The 23,778-nt window shown below is 36.2% G+C and overlaps 1 protein-coding gene across 14 annotated transcripts in view; it reads right to left on the bottom strand.

Moving 5' to 3' along the window:
- LOC139118349 (dedicator of cytokinesis protein 9-like) overlaps positions 1–23,778 on the bottom strand; it is a 176,367-nt gene that overhangs the window by 82,945 nt on the left and 69,644 nt on the right. For 8 of the 14 annotated variants that reach the window (XM_070681627.1, XM_070681620.1, XM_070681621.1 and 5 more), the window contains 11 exons: positions 21,688–21,772; positions 21,192–21,278; positions 20,765–20,851; positions 18,185–18,300; positions 16,699–16,768; positions 15,869–15,994; positions 15,003–15,221; positions 9,219–9,302; positions 6,958–7,069; positions 5,996–6,043; positions 3,265–3,291 (listed from right to left, as the gene is read on the bottom strand). In XM_070681627.1, coding sequence (XP_070537728.1) covers positions 3,265–3,291; positions 5,996–6,043; positions 6,958–7,069; positions 9,219–9,302; positions 15,003–15,221; positions 15,869–15,994; positions 16,699–16,768; positions 18,185–18,300; positions 20,765–20,851; positions 21,192–21,278; positions 21,688–21,772 — 1,061 coding nt within the window. The remainder of the gene's footprint in view (positions 1–3,264; positions 3,292–5,995; positions 6,044–6,957; positions 7,070–9,218; positions 9,303–15,002; positions 15,222–15,868; positions 15,995–16,698; positions 16,769–18,184; positions 18,301–20,764; positions 20,852–21,191; positions 21,279–21,687; positions 21,773–23,778) is intronic. The other 6 variants (XM_070681631.1, XM_070681633.1, XM_070681626.1 and 3 more) reach the window with 2 other exon arrangements.

Here is a 23,778-nt window from a genome sequence, read left to right as displayed (position 1 = left end):
AAAAGAAAGGACCAATGAGTACACTTTGGGCAACAAGTGATTTTACCTGCTACCTAACAACAACAGTCCCACAGATCGCCATATATGGAAGGCGGTAGTAAAGTACATCCTCGGGCGGCAAGTAAGTGCTGGTAGAAACTAACAGCCAATCACATCACAGCTTTTTAACCCGCAGATATTGGTCCCATTGAAAATACACATACCCATGGTTTAATTTCTGAAAAATAAAATATGACTGGCTGAAATGCCCAGACTTTTGTGTACAAACTCGTTAAAAAGAGCTCTGACAGTCTATTGATGAGTTTGTAGGTAACAGACGATCATTTCCACCCGTCTTGTCATGGCCCCAGCCCCTGACCCTTCTGTCGAGGATGATGATGATGGTAACAACACATCTGCAATCCCTCAAAATATGCTGAAGGGAAATCTTGTTTTTTAGTACTTTTTGTTTTGTTGGTAGCATGGAGTGGGACAGTGTACGCGAGGTTTAACGCGAGGTCTAAACAAGGCCAGGAAAGCACGGCCATTTTGTAAAATCATATGCAAACCCGCTCCATTCACAGAGGTCTGAGACACTGCTAAGGAAACTCCAACACATTCACGCTATGTGCCAAAGTCAATTATGGTTGGTTTTAAGGGGCTGGGTGCCTGTGACACCAACATTTGCTGCAATTATGTAAATATAGCTCCTCGCAAACAGGAGTTCATGCAACACACTAGTGACTAGTACCGTCGCTGACCCCGATACAGACTCAAACGTAAAATGTGGAAGTCAACCTGAATTCCGCGCCTGATCTTGGCCAAGTAAACTGAATTATTCCCATGGTTTGGTTTGCATTATATCTATAAAAGCTGTACTGTTTAAATGTAAAAATACATTCCGTGATCAAAATTTAGTTCACACCTATTGTATTTTCTGATTCTTTGGTAGCCCTGCGTATGATGCTGTGTGTTCCTGATGTTATACGGCCTCCCACCAGAGCCCTGCTAAGGTCCATAGACAAAACCGGCAACTTGCAGTCTCAATTTGGACCGCACACAAAAAACTACTTTCAGCTGAATCATCAACTCAATTACTATCTATGCATGTCCAAATCGATCAACTGTTCATAAACTGCATAAAATTCCCTTGTGACGTCCCAAACCATTACTTTGTCAATGATACAGGGTCAAATTTTCAATGGCTGGCCATATGTATCTAACGGCAAGCCACTGGTCCCTTGACTGTGCATCGTGGGCAAATGAACGGTTTGGGTCGTCACAAGAGCAATTTTTTTTTGCAGTCTGTGAGTGGTTGAGTGATTAGGGTAGGCATAGATTGGAATTGACTTGATTTCAGCTGAAATAGTTAAAACATACCCACAAATATACAGACATACAGACATGCAAATCAGATGCAAATGAACTGATTTAGCTTATACGATAACCTCACATTGGTATACCAAATGTGAGTTAAAAAGTACTTTTTCGTGTACAGTCCAAATTGGGACCACCTACTTTTTTTTTTATCACCTGTTTTGTCTGTGGACCTTAGCAGGACTGTTGTGGGAGGCCGTATTACAAGGGAACACACAGCATTGTACGCAGGACTAATTTTTTGGCAGCATGAACTGTGATACGGATATTGATTTTCCACATCAAACATGATGATTAACGTTCACCATAACAGAGAGAGGGACACAGCATCCATGGTTTGTTCTGCAGTAAATTGTTGAAATATTTTTATTTCTGTAAAATATGCTAAAGATCAGCACAGCATATGTAATTAGACTGCCTTACATATTTACAAAATGTAATTTTATGGAATGGATTTTCTTTTGCATGTTGTAAAAATTTAGCATAGAAATAGTGAACAGTGTGTTACAGCAACTTCAGATACACATCAAAACACTGCAGAATCGACCATGTGCTATCAATGACAGTTCATTGTGTACATTTGTGTGCAGTTCTGATTGGTCAATAGATGACCCTTGACATATATATGAATATTCATTGTATTTCTGTTTTTGGCGATCTGTGAGACTGTTTAACCCTCTGAGCGCTGTAATTTTTCCCACCAAAATTTTAGTGCAACATTTTACCAAATTTTATGAATTTTTCTGTAATTTTTGTGATAATTTTGGACCAAATGGAAATCACATTTCCTTGGCTAAAAAAATTTGACTGAGGTATATTCTGTAAAGGTGACAAAAATTGACTTCGGCACTCAAAGGGTTAATACAACACTAAACATTACCAGATTAGAACTTTACTTCCAGCAATAGAGAAGTATTTTTGAGATATGTTGTATTGGCTAATTGCACAGAAACTCTTGATTTCAAGAAATAAATCATACTATGGTATGTTCACTATTCACTTGTCAGTCAGAAGTCAGTCTATAAAAGTTGAAAATAGGGCCTTGGGTATAGACACAATTATAAGCTAATGTCGAGCAAGGTCTCTGCACTGCAAAATATGAAACACTGAACACTTTAATAGCTGTGTGCGCTAACAAAACAAATGTGGTCTAAGTAACCACATCAGCATGATATACATCAGATAAATGTAATGTAAGCAAACCACAATGAATAACAAACACAACAACAAATACTCATATATGTGGATGTTAAATGTTGACAGATACATGACATGGACAAACTTGTGACAAATACACGGCTGATTTGTGACAGAAGATGACAGGAAAGAAATATGTGATCACATAATTTGCAATATTAGGTAAGTTATCGCACAGTATTGGTGCAAAATAAAGTAAAGCTGATAACCTTGCAACAATGTTACTCTAAAACAGAGACAAATCTGGAAACAAGTATACATGCTTTAAAAGAAAATAACTAAACCTGATGCTTGAAAAGTTACTCATCAATTTAGGAAGTATACTTCTGTAGCGATAGTTTGTAAAGCAGTGTTTTTGAACATGTGTAAATTCACTATCATACATGAGCTATGTAGTAATTATGGCACATCATATATTTATAGAAACAAAATTCTGCAATTTCTAGCATAAAAAGATTTGAAAAGAAAAAAATTTGCAAATGTTTTTTTAACAGAATTGTTTTACTTGTGCTAGATGATAGACCCTTTTCACAAGTCTAGCTTTCTCCTGTGGCCACTGTGAATTTGAAGTCAAACCGAGGCCACTGGGGAAAACACTACAGCCCCTGCCCAGGGTTTTCCCCAGTGGCCTCGCTTTGACTTCAAATTCGCAATGGCCACAGGAGGGCGCTAGACTTATGAAAAGGGTCAATATCATAAGAGTTAAATTACCATAGTTTCTCCATCGACCGCTGTATGCTTTAACAATGTTAATGCAGGACGCAACACATAAGTGTAGAAAAAATATAGAGCATGAGGTCAGAAAATATAAAGATAGCAAAACATGGAAAATATCTGAATATGGGTTCCAGCAACTGAAAACTTCCATTTTGTTGGGTTTTAAAAATAATGGCAAATATGAAATGATGGACTTCGTGAGATATTTTGGACAATGAATACTGATGTGATTGTATTGTTGTTATCTTACATGTATGTGTTGGTGGCTGATACGGTTGTTTGCCATCCTTGTAAGTTGTTGTAAATGCATACATGCAGTAATTATCAGATTGCTTTGTGTATGTCTAACAATGGGTAGTATGACATTGGGTATTGGGTAGCATTGAGATAACAACTTATTGTATCATAAAAGTGTCAGTGGGTGTCAGTTTGGGGTGTGTATGTTGGTATGTGGCTGGTATGACATTGGGTACTGGGTAGCATTGAGATAACAATTTCTTGTATTATAAAAGTATGATTGGGTCAGTGGGTGTCAGTTTGGGGTGTGTATGTCAGTGTGTGGCTGGTATGACATTGGGTACTGAGCACTTTTGTACTGGGTATCATTGTCATGACGTCCAATGATTGTGTAGTGTAGTATGATTAGGTGTTGAAACATAATAAGGGTAGATGAATTTACATTGCTAGTTTCTCTATATGTAGATTACTACACAGTTCTACTTTATGCCCGGTGTAGAATCTATCGTACTTGGATTTTGTTGCGATATTTAAAAGCACAAGCTCTGCATAAATATTTTTGGTGAATTTAGTTTGAAAAAATGATGTTACTGTATTTACCAAATGATGTGTAACGACCATTAACTGTATTCATGAGGTAAAGGGAACGGTGTGTTTCATACAAATAAATCACAATTGTCACATGTACATGTCAGTGGTTTTGTGGATGCACATGTGAAACTACACAGATTCAATGTTTCTTACATGTTAGTAATGCCATGACCAAAGAATAATCAGAAACTTTTGTGTTACGTTGTAATGCTCTGGTTGTACAAGCAAAGTAAAAGTAGCCTGCAAAAATTCGAACAATCATTGTATTTTTAAATCACAATAGTCTGGAAGGTCAAACAACACATCGGAAAACTGACCATGAAATACGCCGCCTGTCAACGGTTGCTACAAGTTCCTTACCACTATTTCTGATTACACCATAAAGACTGTTTTTGGTTAAGGTACTTGAGCTCCAGTGCCCCTAGACTCAAGAGAACTGCTAGGTTACGCTAACTTCACTATGCTAGGCTTCTTACTTTTCATTTGTCACAACAAAGACATGTCAACTACAGGGATACCCTTAATTATGAAATATATTGCTGCTGCTGTTGGGATGCACATAGTATTGCCATTTGCATAAGTTGAAAGGTCAAGTAGTTCCACTTTGTGATGTAGCATTCAAACATAGTGGTTATTTTGAATTGACGGCTTACGGAGGAAAAAAGCTTTACTTGTCTGTTATAATATGCTGTAAAATAATGACATACAAGGCCACTTACTCGTACAATGACTCAATGTGGGAAACTGAAAGGATGTTTGAGGAAAATTGGATGGTACTTTGAGAAAAAAATACACCAAAAACCACAGAGCTTGTGCCTTTAAGACGACTTATTTGGAATTATAGACAGGGTGGTGTCCAACATGAAGGTACAACAAACAGAGCTAAGTATGCAAATTTCACTAAAATCGAAATTATACTGGAAATCAATTTTAAAAAGATTTTGATGATAACATGATGGATAATATCGGTGAGTTGCCGTACAATATTAAAATGTAAACTTCTCAAAGACAAGAACAAGTACTTATACACAGAGTATTTTGAAACAGAAAAATGATCATGTCTTGCCAGAAGGTATCATTTTTGTTGGAGAAAATGCATGCAGTTTTGTAGCAACACCTAACAAGATGTGTATATCTTACTTCAGAACATCCCACTAATTTTCTTGAAGAGAGAAAGGACTAGGGATCATTTGTTCAGGTTCAAGTTCGCCAGTCTAAAACATCCTGATATCCTTACAAAGTTACTTTAAAGTTCGGCACAGAAGAAGCATGACGTTTCAGTCTGCATTTTGATGAATTGCCATGTACAGTACAAGAATCTTTCATTTAACCTCTGTTTGAAGAGTTCAATTTCACAAGTGAAAATTACTGCTAATGATAAGGTAGATATGTGAACATTATTTAACGTTTAACCGTTACTTTATTTTGACATATTGTTGTTATAGGTATGGTTCTTGTCTTTGAGAAAATAAAAATAGCTAATCCAAGGTATTATTTCACTTTTCCTGAACGTTTTTCTATTGAAGTACAGAAAAAAAGAAATTCAATATAGTTTGTCATCGTCAAAATCATTGTAGAATTGATATCGTAATATACCTCTATGCATGGAACATGCTATTAATAGTTCAACACAACACAACTTGGGCATCAAACCTTCAACAACATGAACATTCTTCCATGAAGATCAGTCACATTTCAAAAATCCACTGTTTTGTATAAACTATTAGATTACTCTGTCAGATGACTGTTTAGTTTACATGACTAATATGTTAATGGTGAATGACATGGACTACAGACTTTTCTGGGTAGGAGTGGATTAGGTTTCTTCCAATTTACAAATTTTTACTGAAAAACAAACACAAGCCATGATGCAGACACATTTAAGGGATCTTCTTACTGAAAGTGAAATCCTCGTCTTCAAATACATTATCATATTCATCAATATCTGAAGTAAACATTTCATTATGCAGAAGAAAGCAAATATGATGGAGAAAAAAACAATGACCCGTGTGACCAATGGAAAACGATTTAGAGAAGAAAATGAATTAAAACAAGAGCAAGAAAAACTGAAAGAAGAGAAGAATGACATACACAAATAACTGACACAGAAATGCAAAACTCTGTTCATAGTTTACCAGATCATAAAGGAAAAGTTTTGAAGCAGGTAATGAATGATGATACAACTGAACAAACTGAAAAAATGTTTCTCATTGCAGTGGTTTACTTATATGAGGCCTAAGAAAAAACTGTGTGGTTTCGATCACATACTTTCCCATAGACTTATCTTGCAGTTGTTCAAAACAATATATATCAGTAAACAGTAGTCCCCACACAAAGGATAATATCATTTGTTCTATATCAGATAAAGATTTTAATTACACTTTTCCCCAAAGCCTCTCTTGCATTTAAAATTTGTAAGCACCTCATATTGACTTTATCACTGGGCTCTTTCTACGTCAATTGAAGCAAATGATGGCCCATTCTTGGGTTGAATTGAATATGAAAACAATATTATATCTTTACCACAACAGCATATTTTAATTCTTTGTTAAATCAAGGTGTACACAAGAACAATAACACTTAATAAAATCAAGGTTTCTCCTTCAAGGATGTTCAGTAATTTTATGTTTCCATTTTTCTTTCACTGCTGCTTTCAGTAAGGCTTTAGAAAATTTAGAGTTATGAGGTATAAATTAGGATAGGTCAGGCTTCCGGCACCACACAATTCTTTCTCTCCACCTGGCTTACTATAAAACTGAAAAGGGGAATGCTTTGAGGTCAAATTAAAAAAACCTCACAGTTTCTAGTATGTGTACATACCTTTCAGTAGTATACATACCTTTCACTATGTGTACATACCTTTAAACTGTTTAATTTGACCACCTTTACTCTGCAGTGGTAGGTTTAGAGCAATGAAATGTTCATGACTGCATACCACTTTCAGAAACTCGAACTTCATCTCAAGCAGGGCCTACAGTTAGAAACAATTCGAAAAGAGTTTTAAAAAAAATGTTATGATGGTCTCAAATAAGAATATCAGACATATGAGTTCAAATTCATGACTGAATTTTTATCAATTCTTCATTGTGTATCATATATACATTGTGTATCATATGTATGTATATATATATATATATATATATATATATATACACACACACACACACATACACACACACACACACACACACATATATATATATATATATATATATATATATATATATATATATATATATGATATATCTATATATGATATACATATACACACACATACACATATATATATATATATTTTTATGAAACATATATATATGTATGATACACATACAGTGTTCCTGCCAAGGCTTATTTGTGCTCTAGTTGAGCAGTGTGTACAACTGCTCTCACAGTGAAATTTTGCTTTGCTTAACTTTAGTCTCTAGTCAGTTCCATCGGTATCACTTTTGGTAATGATCACTTGGGGCAAAATGTGTGATTTCAGCGCAAATTTTACTTCCACATTTTGAGTTTTAGCACTCGTTGGCTGCCCAGTTGCTACCAATGTTCCGTGTACGTTGTGACTATGTGACCATGTATATCAATCAATCATTTATTTCATAACAGTAGGCCACAGGCCCATAGAGAAAAATTGTTAGAGACTTTAGCTAACGGAGAGAGAGTCCATTCTTCTTTTCATTGCAAAGTAAATTGAATGAGGCTAAGTTGCTTAGGGCGACATTTTTAATTTTTGTCTTTCTCATCTCCCGACCGACCGTAAATTTCAGCTCCGACATGAAAATAAAAAAATTTTTTTATTTGCGCCGCCTCTGAGGCGATCATCCTAGCATGTATTTTTCATCTAGGCTGCGCGATTGTGCGATTCCCCCTCTTTGGTGTGCTGGGCGCCGCCAATTGTACATAGGAGGGGCGACCCATCGCGCACTGCACTGAGCTGGCTGGAATGGCATATCAAATATCATAGGTGTCACACTTCGATGCATTTGACCCGTTATCGGCACCTGTTAATAGTGTGGCAACAGGCATTGTATAGTGTAGCAAGAACATATACATGAAAGGAACTAATTTTAGTTCGATTTTGATACTTTTTGAACTGCTTCAATAAAATGCTGTTGAAACAATACCACACATTAATTTTGGTACGTTGATTTTACATATGAAAGCCTGTCAGCCAGTTGAGAGTTAGTACAAAAGTTTATTGCCCTAGCTCGATTAGGTTTCTGTGTCACATTTATCTCTATACGATTGAGGTAAGAAGCTCTCCTGAAATGTGTTCAGAAATTACCAAATTGCAGCCAGTCATGACCATTTATCCAAAATTTACAGCAGCCAATGTATTTCGATGGCCAAGAGCCAGCTACTCTAATTTCATGAACAGTGCAAACCCTGCCAGTGCCTTATGTGCAGATCGTGGTATGAGGATGTCCGTAACTCAAGTGCATTGTTAATATTGTTGTAGACAACTAAACTTAAGTCCAATCTAAATTCAGTTTGGCTTTGTTGGCAAGCTGAATATTGTGCATTTCAACATGCTTTAGTTCACACACAGAACAAACATATTGAAAATATTATAAAAAGTAATAGCTACTGTCTCTTTAAAGTGATATTAGTCATAAACCGAAGATTGTGAAGTGTCCTTTCCTTTCTCTAAAAGCAACTAAACAGTGTTTGAATCAAAACACACATAAATGTAGTTTTTGCTTCCAGCCTTTGGCCGGAAGGGGGACACCCCCCTTTCCGGACCTTTCTCCCTGCAGCTGCCAAGGCAACCACCGTGACCTTTAGGCAACAAGTTGTTCACCCACTCAAAACCTCAGTGAGAACACTGGATATATATTAACTTGCAAGCATAATGTTTCTAGTCTACTAATTATTTTTGTCATCTAAAACCAGCAACTTCTTTATAAAAGTATTTCATTGGCAATTACATTATAGTAATAAAATAGAATCAACTTCAAATCTGTATTCATCTTTCCGTCAAGATTTGACATTGCCACATAGCAAGGTTATCAGAATCTCTGTATCTTGACCAATTTTACACTGAACATTGTCACATCTAGCTGTGAATAGCTGAATACTGAACACACATATGTATATGGACATTATTTTGTTGAACAAACCTTTGCATCGCCTGGGTTGAAATAATCCACATAAATGTTGATAAGTTTGAACACAAATCCTCGATCCATGTAGGTAAAACATGCCTAAAAATGTAAAAAATATAACTTCATTTAATTCAATGTTACAAATGTGAGGTACTTGAAGTATGACGGCAACAGATAAGTGAGATGGTAGTTTCAATGCTGATGACTTGACATAGATATATTCAAACACACTAATCATCTTCAGTACATGACAGATAAATTTACAATACACCTCAGTTTTATTCTGACTTAAGTGTATTGCTATGATGAAGGCACCCTCACTGTTGTACAATAATTTCAGTATAGTACTTTGTATGGGATAGGCATATGACTGACTACACTCAGTTTGTGAAGAAGTATGTTAGAAGTTCAAAATGTGTTACATGGATGTACATTTTCTTGGCAAGTCCTCTCTGGAATAAGTCATTCTACACTTTAAATATTACAAAAACCTCTACCAAGTTCACAAAGATTTCTTTGCAGGTTTAGAAAGTGATAGCATATTATAATGCTATTAACATTTACCGACAAAATTATCACACACACACACACACACACACACACATGCTTGTGGGTTTCAAGATCACGTGGAGCACAGTGTTTGATACCGAAGCAGAGACAGATAAGTCACTATTTACCAGTATAAACCAGTTTATATTCCCACTGCAAATTTGTTTCTATAGTCAGCAAAGGCTGGCTACACTCATCTAAAACAAACTTGGTCTACAGAAAGACTGGCAGATGGATGGACATACAGACAGACTGACATACACAGACTGGCAGTGATGACATTGGCCCCATAGTATGCCTTGGCCCATGGAGAGTGATAAAGATATAACAAACAGCTAGATGTAATGATAAAATAGTTATATATATAGGCACTCAGGGTGAATATTATACATCAATTTGATTAGTCTCTTGTCCTCTTTCTACTAGTTTCTAGTTTCTTTTCCATTTTTTACTTCTGTGATAATGTTTAAGACAATCCACCACAAGGCAGTTATATGTTGACAAATACAGGCAAACAGCTACCTTTTCTTGATTTTCATGAATAACAAATGACCTTGACTGAAATGCATAACATTCAACCAATGTTTTCATTTTGCTCATACACCAGATACATGGAGAGATTTCAACATACAACCATTGACTCAGAAACCCTACAGGGAAAAGTACACATAGTTTTCTTCCAGTGCAACTGGTGCATCCACTTTTGGAACAACTTACAAGACCAAAATGTCACAAGGGCGATGGCACTGATATCGACTTATAATAAGATTTTAACTGTGGTGAACTTGACTATTCCTTTCAAATCCTGACCTGACTTGGAATCTTCAACTGAGATACAGTGCACTGTGAAATGTGTGCACATACCATGGGGGGTCTGGAAGATTGATGAGGTAGCATTATTTTCTACCTGATCCACTGTAAAGTATTTTCGCTGGGAATCTCTTTTTTCAAAAATCTTCCAGATCCCCTATCAGGATATCAAATGGTCCACCCCTTGGTATCAGCAATGTTTACAGAGATACAATGACATGAAGTGTGTAAACTATTTACAACCTTGATACTCTTAAACATTGAAAAAATTTTGGAATATATTTGTTGGAAACCAAACCTGCTAAAATCACCTTCAGCTGTGCTTTCTAATGATTCTTTTACCGCATTTTAACACCAAATACAGTTTACCATATGAAATGCTTACTAAATCACCACATTATGTATTCTTAGTTCCTGTAGGTATAAAATTTAAAATTTACAGGTGCGATGGTAAATCTCTTCGGTGGTTCAAATCTTACCTGCAAAATCGCATGCAATTGGTTCAATTTAGAAATTTTTCCTATACAAAGCAACATATTTTGACTGGCGTTCCCCAAGGTAGTATACTTGGGCCTTTATTTTTCATCATTTACATAAATGATTTGCCACTTTATATTGATAATAACATTGACATGTACGCAGATGATTCAACCGTAACTACCAGTGTAAAATGTATTCAAGAAATTGAGACAACTTTGAACTCTGACTTAAATAATGTTCATAATTGGTGTAAGAATAATAGAATGGCCATTAACTGTGACAAGACAAAGACAATGATTGTAACAACGCAACAAAAACGTAGACATTTGAATAAGCAAACTTTAGACTGTAATCTTGGTGAAACGGAATTGCAAGCGGTACACTGTGAAAAGATTCTTGGTACGCTTGTCGATGAAAATCTGTCATGGTAGCAGCACTGTGACAAGATTGTTGAAACAAGCGACCTAGCGGCCGATATAGCTCCGCTGTGTTTATGTAGAGAATAACTATTTTTGACACATGTTGATGAAGAAGGGTGGAAATCTTTGATAGCTCGATGCAGTGGCCAGAAAAAAGTGGCTAAAATAAGCTGCAAAATACGCAATTGAAGATTTAATCATACTTTGAATGTATCACATAGGATCATCCCTAAGAACATGTCAACCAAAGCTATCTGATGAGTAGTTTTTGAGAATAAATTTTTTGACCAAAAATGGCAACATTGCCCCCAAAGTAAAAATTGCAGATTTCATCATAATTTCAAAAGATCAAATTTAGTTCATCTATAGAAACCTGTATACCAAATTTCAAAGCTGTTAGACCAGTACTTTTTGAGAAACGCATTTTCTGACCAAAAATGGGAAAAATTGCCCCAAAAATTCAAAATTGCAGATTTCATCATAATTTCAATAAATATCATTTAGTTCATCTATGGAAACCTGTATACCAAATTTCAAAGCTATCAGATGAGTAGTTTTGGAAATACACATTTTTTGACCAAAAATGGCAAAAATTGCCCCAAAAATACAAAATTACAGATTTCATCAGAAATTCAATATATTACTTAGCTCATCTGTAGAAACCTGTATACCAAATTTCAAAGCTATCAGACCAGTACTTTTTGAGAAACACATGTTTTGACCAAAAATGGCAAAAATTGCCCCAAAATTACAAAATTGCAGATTTCATCATAATTTGAATAATTATCATTTAGTTCATCTGTAGGAACCTGTACACCAAATTTCAAAGCTATGGGATGAGTAGTTTTGGAAATACACATTTTTTGACCAAAACTGGTAGAAATTGCCCTAAAATTACAAAATTGTAGATTTCATCATAATTTCAATAGCTATCATTTAGTTAATCTGTAGGAACCTGTATACCAAATTTCAAAGCTATCGGATGAGTAGTTTTGGAAATACACATTATCGGATGAGTAGTTTTGGAAATACACATTTTTGACCAAAAATGGCAAAAATTGCCCCAAAAATACAAAATTACAGATTTCATCAGAAATTCAATACATATTACTTAGTTCATCGATAGAAAGCTGTATACCAAATTTCAAAACTATCAGACCAGTACTTTTTGAGAAATAATTTTTTGACCAAAAATGGAAAAATTACCTTAAAAATGCAAATTTGCATATTTCTGCACAATTTGAACAAATCTGAAATAGATCATCCCTAGGGACCTATGTACCAAATATCAAAGCTATCTGACACGCTGTTTTGAAGAAGAAGATTTTTAAAGATTTTTTTACCAGAAATGACAAAAATTGCCTTAAAAATACAAATATGCAAATTTTGCCACGATTTGAACAAATCTGACTGAAGTCACCCTAAGCAAACTGCATATCAAATTTCAAAGCAATCGGACAAGCGGTTTCAGAGAAGAAGATTTTTTTACCAAAAACACCAAAAAATGCCCCAAAAATACAAATATGCAAATTTCACCACGATTTGAACAAACTGAAGTGAGGTCACCTTAAGTGAACTGCATATAAAATTTCAAAGCAATTGGACTTGCAGTTTCAGAGGAGAAGGCAATTGTTGACGGACGACGACGGACGACGGACGACGGACGACGACGACGACGGACGACGACGGACGATGGACGACGACGGAAAATCAACCTATTTGATAAGCTCCGCGTCGCTGACAGCGGAGCTAAAAAGTAAATAGTAATATGCTTTGCTCAAGAGAATAAGACAGTTTTTACCTATGAATATAAGAAAACTTTTTTATAATAGCTATATTTTACCACACTTGGATTACTGTTGTCATTTATGGGGAGCATCACCGTTTATGAAAGGGTTGCATAAGATTCAGAAACGTGCTATCAGAGTGATGTGTGATGCAAGGTATAATGCTTCGACCGAGCATTTATTTAAAACAATGCATATAATGCCATTACCAGATAGAATAGTTTATAAGAATGTTTGTATGGTTTTTAAATGTTTAAATAATCTTGCACCGCAATATATGACAAGTCTTTTTACCGAAATTGATCATAAAAGAGTTACAAGATCTAAGATGCAAAAATTGTTAGTGGTTCCTGTAACAAATAAGGATTTTTATCGAAAAAGGTTTACTGTAAATAGTGCCAATCAGTGGAATAATGTTGATTTAAATATAAGATCTAGTAACTCATTGAGCAGTTTTAAAACTGCTTACCTGAAAGCTTATTGGGTATAATTTTTGTGTTTGTGAGTTTTAGTTTTCTTGTCAAATTTGTTTTTGTTATCTAGTGTGATTGTGCATTTTTTTCTCCTGTGTGCAGGTTCACTCCTGGCCACTTTTTTCTGCGCATTGTATTGTTCTAGCTTTGTTAGTCATGTTTCATGTTGTTCTGCTTTGTATCAGTTTGTATGTTCATCTGAGGGCCCTGGGGAAGATAAGCATCTTTACTGAAGCTTACCAGGCTACCCTCGTTAAACAAGGTTTAATAAATAAATAAAGAAATATTTTCAATAATATCATAAAATACAAAAAAATAGTTTCTCATAATCATATTTTTCACCTACATAACAAATATCAAATCAGTAAGTACTACGGTTCTCAAGATATTTGAGTGGACGGACGCCTCACAAACGTACGGACATACATACGGACATACATACGGACATACATACATACATACATACAGACATACATACATACATACATACAGACATACATACATACATACAGACAGACATACAGGCAGACAGAGAGGCAGACACTCAGTCAGACAGACAGACGACGGACCCCGGACGTATACCCATCCAAAAGCTTCTATAGACTATAGTCTATACTAGCTAAAAATTCACTACAATTTTCACAAACGTGACTGCGGTCATCCTGAAGAACATGGATACCAACTTTTAAAGCAATGGGACAAGCCGTTTCAGAGGAGAAGATTTTTTGACTAAAAACTGAAAAAAATACCCTAAAAATACAAACACACAAATATCATCCAAAGTTGTACACACCTAAGTTAGGATACCTAAAGGAAACTACATACCAAGTTTCAACCAAATCTGACCAACGGTTACTGAGTTTTAGCAGTTTGCAGGATATTTCCTTGTTTACCTCATTTGTATATTTTTGACACTAACATGTTCATTTGAACAAATTCACATCTCCACCCCTGGGTGCACCTATACCCCAAATATTAAGACAGTAGCTGCTGCGGTTTAAGAGTTTTTGATCTTAACAGACATACATCCATACATACATACACACAGACATGTAAATGAGATGCAAATGAAATGATTCACCTTATATGATAAGCTCTCTTTGGTATAGCAAATGAGAGCTAAAAATTACAAGCAATTAATGACTCCCTTTGTAGAAAAGTCAGTTTCACTCCCTCTGAGCAAAGTCATTTTTCACTCTGTCTGCAGCAAAAACAGTTTTTCAAGTAATAATTTCAATAAAAGGTTTGTTCTAATCATAATAATTCGGTTCCACAACTGACCTTGATAAAAGTGGCAAGATGGTAGTTGGCCTTTTTGTAGTCTTTAGGACTCTCTTTGTACTTCTGTGTTATATGTGGCATCATTATTTGAATCAGATTCTGCACTCCAAATGTGAAAGTTGCAGGAAATCTGCGATTTCTTGACAACGACATAAGATTGTTGTGTACTAGGTACTGCGCCATACTCTTGATAAGAATCCCAAAGAAAAACCATAGATGCTGAAATGAAATGAAAGAATTGGCGTAGTAGACATTGTCCTCCATAAATTTACAGCAGTGCAACATTAACGTAGTATGCACCTCGAAAGTGAAAGACTTAAACTTTTGCTCTAACTTTCCTCAAGGAATCTTTCAATCATTCTCTTTCAAAATCAAGAATAAAAGTAGGGGGTCACCGTGCAAATTTTGGTACTAGAGAAACAAATTACCCAAGATTTACCGATATTAGAAATTCAAAATGGCCGCCATCCCTGTGTTAACTCTATGGAGAAAAATAAAAATTTTCGAATTTCGAAAAGCTAAGCCAGTGAAAAGTTTTCTTTCACCAAGAGCTTTAAAATGAACCCCCACATGTGGTATATCAGAAGAGAATTGTAAAAGTTTGAGAATCCGAATATCTGTCCCTCAGGTGTGTTCCACCTTTAGAAAAGACTACAGAATACTGCATCTCCTTCACTCTCTCAACATGTTGTAAGGCGATGTGTCTGTTTAAAAGTATTTTGAAACATACCGGTACCTTAGTCAACCATACATCATTTGGCCCACAATGCTTCAGTTCCCTAAAATTCAAGATTTCTAAGAAGCTTCTCAAGATGGACATTGGTCAGAGATATGTTCTTTGACAGAAAAAACAGAATATCAAATACCTTCATCAGATTTCGTACAACTTGAGGATCTATAGTTGTAGGTTTCAACAAAGCAGCCATGGCTTTCACTAATTCTTCATGCACTGTCTTCTTCATAGTATTTGGTTTTTCAGTCACGAATACATACTATATTAGACAACATAGAAACAAAAGTGACAAATATGTTAAGTATGCTAATTGATAGTTGAACACCAGATGCTATGTACATGTGAAACACTAACTTTAATTAATTAATTAATTAATTATTTAATTAAGATTTCTTAAAAAACATACTATACATACGTCACAGTGCGTTGTACAGAACACACAAAAGAATATGCAAATTTACAAAATACTTGATGCAAGTGTCAGGGATAAGAATGCACTACACGAGCAGTTCTGCGGTGAAGAATATGTACTGCAAAGCATAAACAAATCACTGATAATACCAATTAAAAAGATAGGTTTTCAAACCACGTTTAAAAGACTCAACATTTCTTGCAGTACGAATCTCTACAGGCAACATATTTCACAACAATGGCACACACACTGGAAAGGCCCTCTGGCCGTATGCTTTACTGATCATATCATCTATGGTTCCTGCTGTCAATCAGTCTATCTGATCATATCATCTATGGTTCCTGCTGTCAATCAATGTGTCTGATCATATCATCTATGGTTCCTGCTGTCAATCAGTCTATCTGATCACATGTATGGTTCCTGCTGTCAATCAGTCTATCTGATCATATTATCAAGTATATACACTGGCTTTTGAAGAGACATGACATTTGCATGTTGTTGTATTTTTCCCTATCTATATATTCGTTGAGATGAAAGGAATAAGATCTGACCTTGACATAAGCATGCAGAGCCTCTTCTCTTGATTCATTGTGGATCTGTGTGACCATATGTATCAGTAACCTGAAACACAAAGAAACATGTTCAAACAGGGAAACACAAATATTCGTTCTGTGGCTCATTTATGCGTCTTTTATGCGTCAAATTGCAAGAGTTAAACCCTACCATGGACAAAACAACAGAGACAATCTACAAATTGGTAATAAAAAGACTCAACACTCATTGCTGGGAAAGAGTGTGAAAACTAGAATTTATCTGATGATTATACTTTACTTTACCCACTAGCATTGAGGTGGACCCCTTCTCTGACAATATTCGAGTTTGAAACCTCACCCAATGGCAATGAGGTGGACCTCTTACCCGGCAAAATTGGGTTGGACCTCTTACTTAATGGCATTGAGTTGGACCCCTTACTTGACTGCTTTGAGTTTGACCCCTTACCTGACTGCATTGAGTTGGACCCCTTACCTGACTGCATTGAGTTGGACCCCTTACCTGACTGCATTGAGTTGGACCCCTTACCTGACTGCATTGAGTTGGACCCCTTACCTGACTGCATTGAGTTGGAACCCTTACCTGACTGCATTGAGTTGGACCCCTTACCTGACTGCATTGAGTTGGAACCCTTACCTGACTGCATTGAGTTGGACCCCTTACCTGACTGCATTGAGTTGGACCCCTTACCTGACTGCATTGAGTTGGACCCCTTACCTGACTGCATTGAGTTGGACCCCTTACCTGACTGCATTGAGTTGGACCCCTTACCTGACTGCATAAAGTTTGACCCATACCTGACTGCACTGAGTTGGACCCCTTACCTGACTGCATTGAGTTGGACCCTTACCTGACTGCATTGAGTTGGACCCCTTACCTGACTGCACTGAGTTGGACCCCTTACCTGACTGCATCAAGTGGACCCCTTACCTGACTGCATTGAGTTGGACCCCTTACCTGACTGCATTGAGTTGGACCCCTTAGCTGACTGCATTGAGTTGGACCCCTTACCTGATTGCATTGAGTTGGACCCTTACCTGACTTCATTGAGTTGGAACCCTTACCTGACTTCATTGAGTTGGAACCCTTACCTGACTGCATTGAGATGGACCCCTTACCTGACTGCATTGAGTTGGACCCCTTACCTGACTGCATTGAGTTGGACCCCTTACCTGACTGCATTGAGTTGGACCCCTTACCTGACTGCATTGAGTTGGACCCCTTACCTGACTGCATTGAGTTGGACCCCTTACCTGACTGCATTGAGTTGGACCCCTTACCTGACTGCATTGAGTTGGACCCCTTACCTGACTGCATTGAGTTGGACTGCATTGAGTTGGACCCCTTACCTGACTGCATTGAGTTGGACCCCTTACCTGACTGCATTGAGTTGGACCCCTTACCTGACTGCATTGAGTTAGACCCCTTACCTGACTACATTGAGATGGGTCCCTTTACCAAATGGCATTGAGTTGGATACCTTACCTGACAACATTGAGTTGAATGTCATCTGCTGTAGAGTTGGGTAGAATTTTCAGTGTCTGGTTGAAGATAACTGGCAGAAATTGTAGAGTTGTAAAAGTATCCACAGCATGCATTGCCTATTGAAAGACAAACAACAAGTGAACATGAACTCTAATAATATACAAAAATTTACATACTTAAAGGGGAAGCTCACCAAGGATGATTTTTACATATGTGCTAGCTTTTTTGGTCACTTACCCCAGAAAAGCTATTTTCGCCATTTCTAACTTGTGCAATTTTTTACAAAAACCTATAAAAATAGTACAGGAAGTTGCCCATGTAATTTGCATCCTAGAAAAAACCTCCAGGCTTGGAGCTTGCGTCATGTGATATGGAAGGGACTATCTTCCCACATGTATGGCTCGCATTGTCCACCCACAGCAACACAGTAGTAAACAGCAACACAAAATCTGAAAGTGTACAGTTTATTATATGTGATTCATCATTTATGCAAGGATACTCAGTATTAACAAAAGTTATGTAAATACGCACAACCTGGTTTGAGCGTGGGTGAGTGGACAATGCCATATGTACAGTACCATGTTTCATCAAATTTGATACAGCATTTCTAGCCATATCACACTAATTATGAAAGTTCATCAAATATGCAAATTAGCAATTATTTGCCATGATACTGCTTAATGTCTTCGCACAGTATCACAGTACTGAAAGATAAACGTTTGTACCAAGTTTCATCAAATTTGATGCAGTATTTGTGGACATAGCCCACTAATTGGAAAGTTCATCAAATATGCAAATTGCCAATTAATTTGAATGATACTGATAAATGTCTTCATTCAAATGTTAAACCAATGTGAGCTCAACATCTGTACCAAGTTTCATGAAATTTGATGAATAATTTCTTAACATATCAGTCCAATTGCGAAAATTTATTGAATAGGCAAATCAGCAGTTAATTGACATGATACCACTACATATCAATGCATGCCATGACATCAGCAAAAGATCAACATCTGTGCCAAGTTTCATCAAATTTGATGAAACATTTCTAGACATATTGCACTAATTACAAAAATCCATCAATACAAATTAGCAATTAATTGACATGATACAGCTTAATGTCTTCACACAGTATTACAGTACTGAGTGATCAACATCTGTAACATGTTTCATCAAATATGATGCAGTGTTTCTTTGAGATAGCCCACTAATTACCAAAGTTCATTAAATATGCAAATTAGCACTTAATTCGCATGACACTGCTAAACTTTCTTTGTAAACTTATGTGAGACTATGCGCTTAAGATCTGTACAAAGTTTCATCAAATTTGCTGCAGTATTTCTAGACATAACAAAAATTCATCAAATATGCAAATTAGCAATTAATTGATGCAATACTGACATATCTCATTGTGTGCTATCAGAGCTCTGTGTGACCAACATCTTCACAAAGTTTCATGAAATTTAGTGCAGCCGCTCTAGAAATGGAGCTCTTTTAAATAAAATCATTGTCAAAGACATACTGCCCGCTTTTTCAATAAAATGGCTGTCACACAGCCATATTGGATTGGATCGCAAAACAAATTGACGTGCATGTGTATGACATAAGGAGTAATCCTTGTACCAAGTTTGAATGAAATCGCTCCAGGCATTTCTGAGATATCTGCATGAAAGGACGCATGCACACACGCAGGGACAGACGCATGGACGGACATGACCAAACCTATAAGTCCCCCCGGGCTGTGTCCCTGGGGATTAAAAAGTTACCGTATTGAACATTCTTAAAATAAAACTTCCATAATCAGGGTAATAAAAAATAATTGTCCTACCGTAAACTTCTGGGAAAACTGTCTGCCTTTATGCATATCTATAAGCCTGACGTCACTGAATTATTTATAGCAACCCAAACCCTGCAAGGTTCACAAGTCTGTGGGCCAAGGCGTTCACCCCACGATCTACGCAACAGCCTACCACTTAGTGGGACAGTCTGCTGAAGTTTATTCCTTCAATTTATTATGTTTTGATATTTATGTCCCTACAGACTTGATGCAAGTCTAACTGCAGTGTTGATCAGCAGTATGCATGCTGGTCTTCCAAGTTTACCTTTTATGTCAAAAAAGAGATGATTTAAGCCGAAATTTCATCAAATTGTCTCTCCCATATGCAGGACTTGTGTAGTCAGTTTTATTTGAAACAGCAATATAAAATACTGCATCCATCGAGCTCAGAAATTGTGCCTGAATATTGCTGTATTTTGACTATGGTTGTTTATCAGTATCAATGAGATCATGGTATGCCAATTCCAGAGGTCTTGAGAATATTAATCATGTCAGAAATTTTTTCCTTTATAATTTCTTTGGATATAAGTCAATGTTTGAAAGCGATTGAAAGCTTGAGTGGTGTACATAAGTTAGCATAAATTTAGCATTTATGGTAGATAACATGGGTTGCTTTGGTAGAAGGCCTTTCTAAGTATAACCACAGTTTTGGGTTGCCAAACTAGGGGCCTAAACTAGGGTAGTTTAGTAGGGTATTACCATGAGAAAACCTTAATCAAGAAGACACACAGGTTTTTACTCACCTTCAAAAGTTTACACATTTCCATATCATAGGATTTGTTACTGTCAAACTTTTGACAATGACTGAAGAAATTGTGAATGTGTAAATCCTGTAAAAAGAAGATTTTAATTTAGTCAAAATGTCGCAATGTCACAAAAGTAAACAATATCAATACTATTAGATTAGAAAGGAATGATTTGCAAAACCTCTTTCTCTCTATCATCTGACCTGATATAGACTTTCCCTATAAACACACACATTAATGGCAATCAATCTTTTTCAGGTTTTCTTTGCAGGTCGTTGAGGTTGCTTCTTGTCACATGATATGACGTGACACTATTGTTGACAAGGAAACATGAAACTATTGAAATCATCAAAACTAGAGAGTACAAGTCTAGTAGACACTTTAATGTTTCAAAGGGACGATAAGGTAATTTCACTTTACTTACTTTAGTGTAGACAGTTGATACCACTCTGTTATGCACTTTCAGCAATGGCTTACCGCTTTCTAACCATTTCACCTCAGGAACAGATTGCTACAATATTACCATGAGAAACAACGTGATTCAAACAGTTCAATAAATCTCACCATTAGCATATCTAAATATACCAGTAATCATCAATTAATGAACCAGATTTATCCTAGGCTGAAAAATCTCATGGATAGTATCTGAAGATGCCAACTGACAAGAAACTGACAATGTATAAACTGCCATGCAATGCGTAACTCCATGCATTATACATAATTAAGCTAATTGTTTTCAAAATATCTTTGCATGCTATTGCAAATTGCATTTTGGAATAACTGTGTCACAGACACCCATACAAAGAGTCTATACAAAGTGAGGACCAGTGGCAGGATAGCCCATCAATGCATGTGGGTAAGCTATTGATAATTGAATTGAGCACTGATTCCTATGACAAAACAAAGTAAACTATAATTACCTTTCCAAAGCCTAAAATTTTACTGGCAAGATATCCTGGTACAAGATTAGCAGCAACTGGCACTGTTATCTCATCAACATTGATTCTATGAAACAAACACAACAATTGCAACTTGAGACTTGGATATATGACATGCCTTCTATGTTTCCATGTGTGGATTTGTAGGGTCACTTTTTTGTAAAATTGTCATGAGAGCACGGCATCGATCATGACAAATCGGTGTGTGCCTGTTGCGATGTGCAGGTATGAATGGTACCATGCAGGAAAAAAGTTCCTGTTGATGACGTACAACAGGGGAAATATGGATTTCTTATCTGTGCTGGTGTACGTCACACAGGTGGAGATACGGGCCAGTTCATGTGATAAGCTCTTTTACGTCTCGATTAATTTTTACATTTGACCAATCAATATAATATATTAACAAAAGATGACAATTACTAGGACATCAACCTAGCCAAAGAAATGTCTATCTCATTATGTAACATTAGTTGTTCACTTTTGAAGAACTTGGATGTAAACATATCCATTTGTGTATCATGGTTTCAAACATCTGCACTTTATGAAGATGACAATTAAATGTCATCTGTTTAGAAATAATTAAATAAATTGCAAACCAGATAATACACTGTTTAAAGTTATGATAAAAGAAATTTTTCTCTAATGAACCTGAGCAACATCATGGAATATGATCATTTCCAATTGGTGTAGCACAGATAAGGTTACATCACAAGACATACATTACTACCATTGGTTACTGTATTACACATTACGAGCATTTGCTCCCCACAATTAGACAGCGACTGCCAACAATAACATACCAATTTCTTCACAAGACATACATTACTACCATTTGTTATGGTATAAGACATTATTACCATTAGTTCCTTCACCAGGCATAGACTAAACAATAACATACCGATTCTTTCACAAGACATACATTACCATTTATTAAAGTGTGAGACATTACCATTAGTTTCTTAACCAGGCATAGACTGAACAATAACATACCAATTCTTTCACAAGACATACATTACTACTATTTGTTACTGTATAAGACATTATTAATATTAGTTACTTAACCAGGCATAGACTGAACAATAATATATTGATCCTTCGCAAAACATATGCAATGATTGTTGTATAAGACCTTACTGCAATTATTAGTTACTTAAAGGAACCATCCACCACACTTTAATCTGCCTTTAACAGCGTCAGAAGCTTATTTTGTAACATCTTTGATGAAAAGATTAGAAATGTTCAGTTCATTTTATCCAAAATTAATGTTTGATTTGATGCTACATGCCATTTTTGCTGCAGTGAAATGGTGCCTATCAGACTTGTTGGTAAGGCTTTACCTTTGATGATATGGAGTTTTCATGTAGGGAATATAGCTTAGGGGTCTGATGTGTCCTGTCATATAGCATGGAGTTTTCATGTAGGGGATATAGCTTAGGGGTCTGATGTGTCCTGTCATATAGCATGGAGTTTTCATGTAGGGAATATAGCGTAAGGGTCTGATGTGTCCTGTCATATGGCATGGAGTTTTCATGTAGGGGATATAGCTTAGGGCTTGTAAAGAGCTTCTGCTATAGATATATTTAGCCTGCTACATTTAAATGGACAAAGTCGCCCATTTTTCATGAATTTTGTTTGATACCAGATACTACAAATCTATTCAAGATTCTCCTATATCTATATGGATCAGAAAAACATCTCAACTAAGTAATTTACTTTACATTACAAAACCTAATTTTACTTTCAAGTATTGAAGGATGTCAATGGTTAATTCGCCTCTAGAGGGCATTTTACATTATTATCATTTTTCTGAGGTAGCATAACACTGCCCAGTGATTTAAAATTACTTCTTGTACTTTTCAGCTTTGCTGATGAAATGGATTAGGACTCTGAGATCAGTGTTGACTGTTGTACAAAAACAAGACTATTCCACTGTACAGAAAGGGATAAAATAAAGAGTTGATTTTAACTGGATAAGGAAACTTTCCCGTAATGAAATCAAATTGAAAGGCTTTGATTGACAGTTGACAATATGGGTGAACTGAGCTGAGCTGGTCACTCTACTTTGTGTGAATT

The sequence above is a fragment of the Ptychodera flava genome, chromosome 19, assembly GCF_041260155.1.
Source record: "Ptychodera flava strain L36383 chromosome 19, AS_Pfla_20210202, whole genome shotgun sequence".
NCBI lineage: Eukaryota > Metazoa > Hemichordata > Enteropneusta > Ptychoderidae > Ptychodera > Ptychodera flava.
This window is presented reverse-complemented; position numbering and strand designations above follow the sequence as displayed.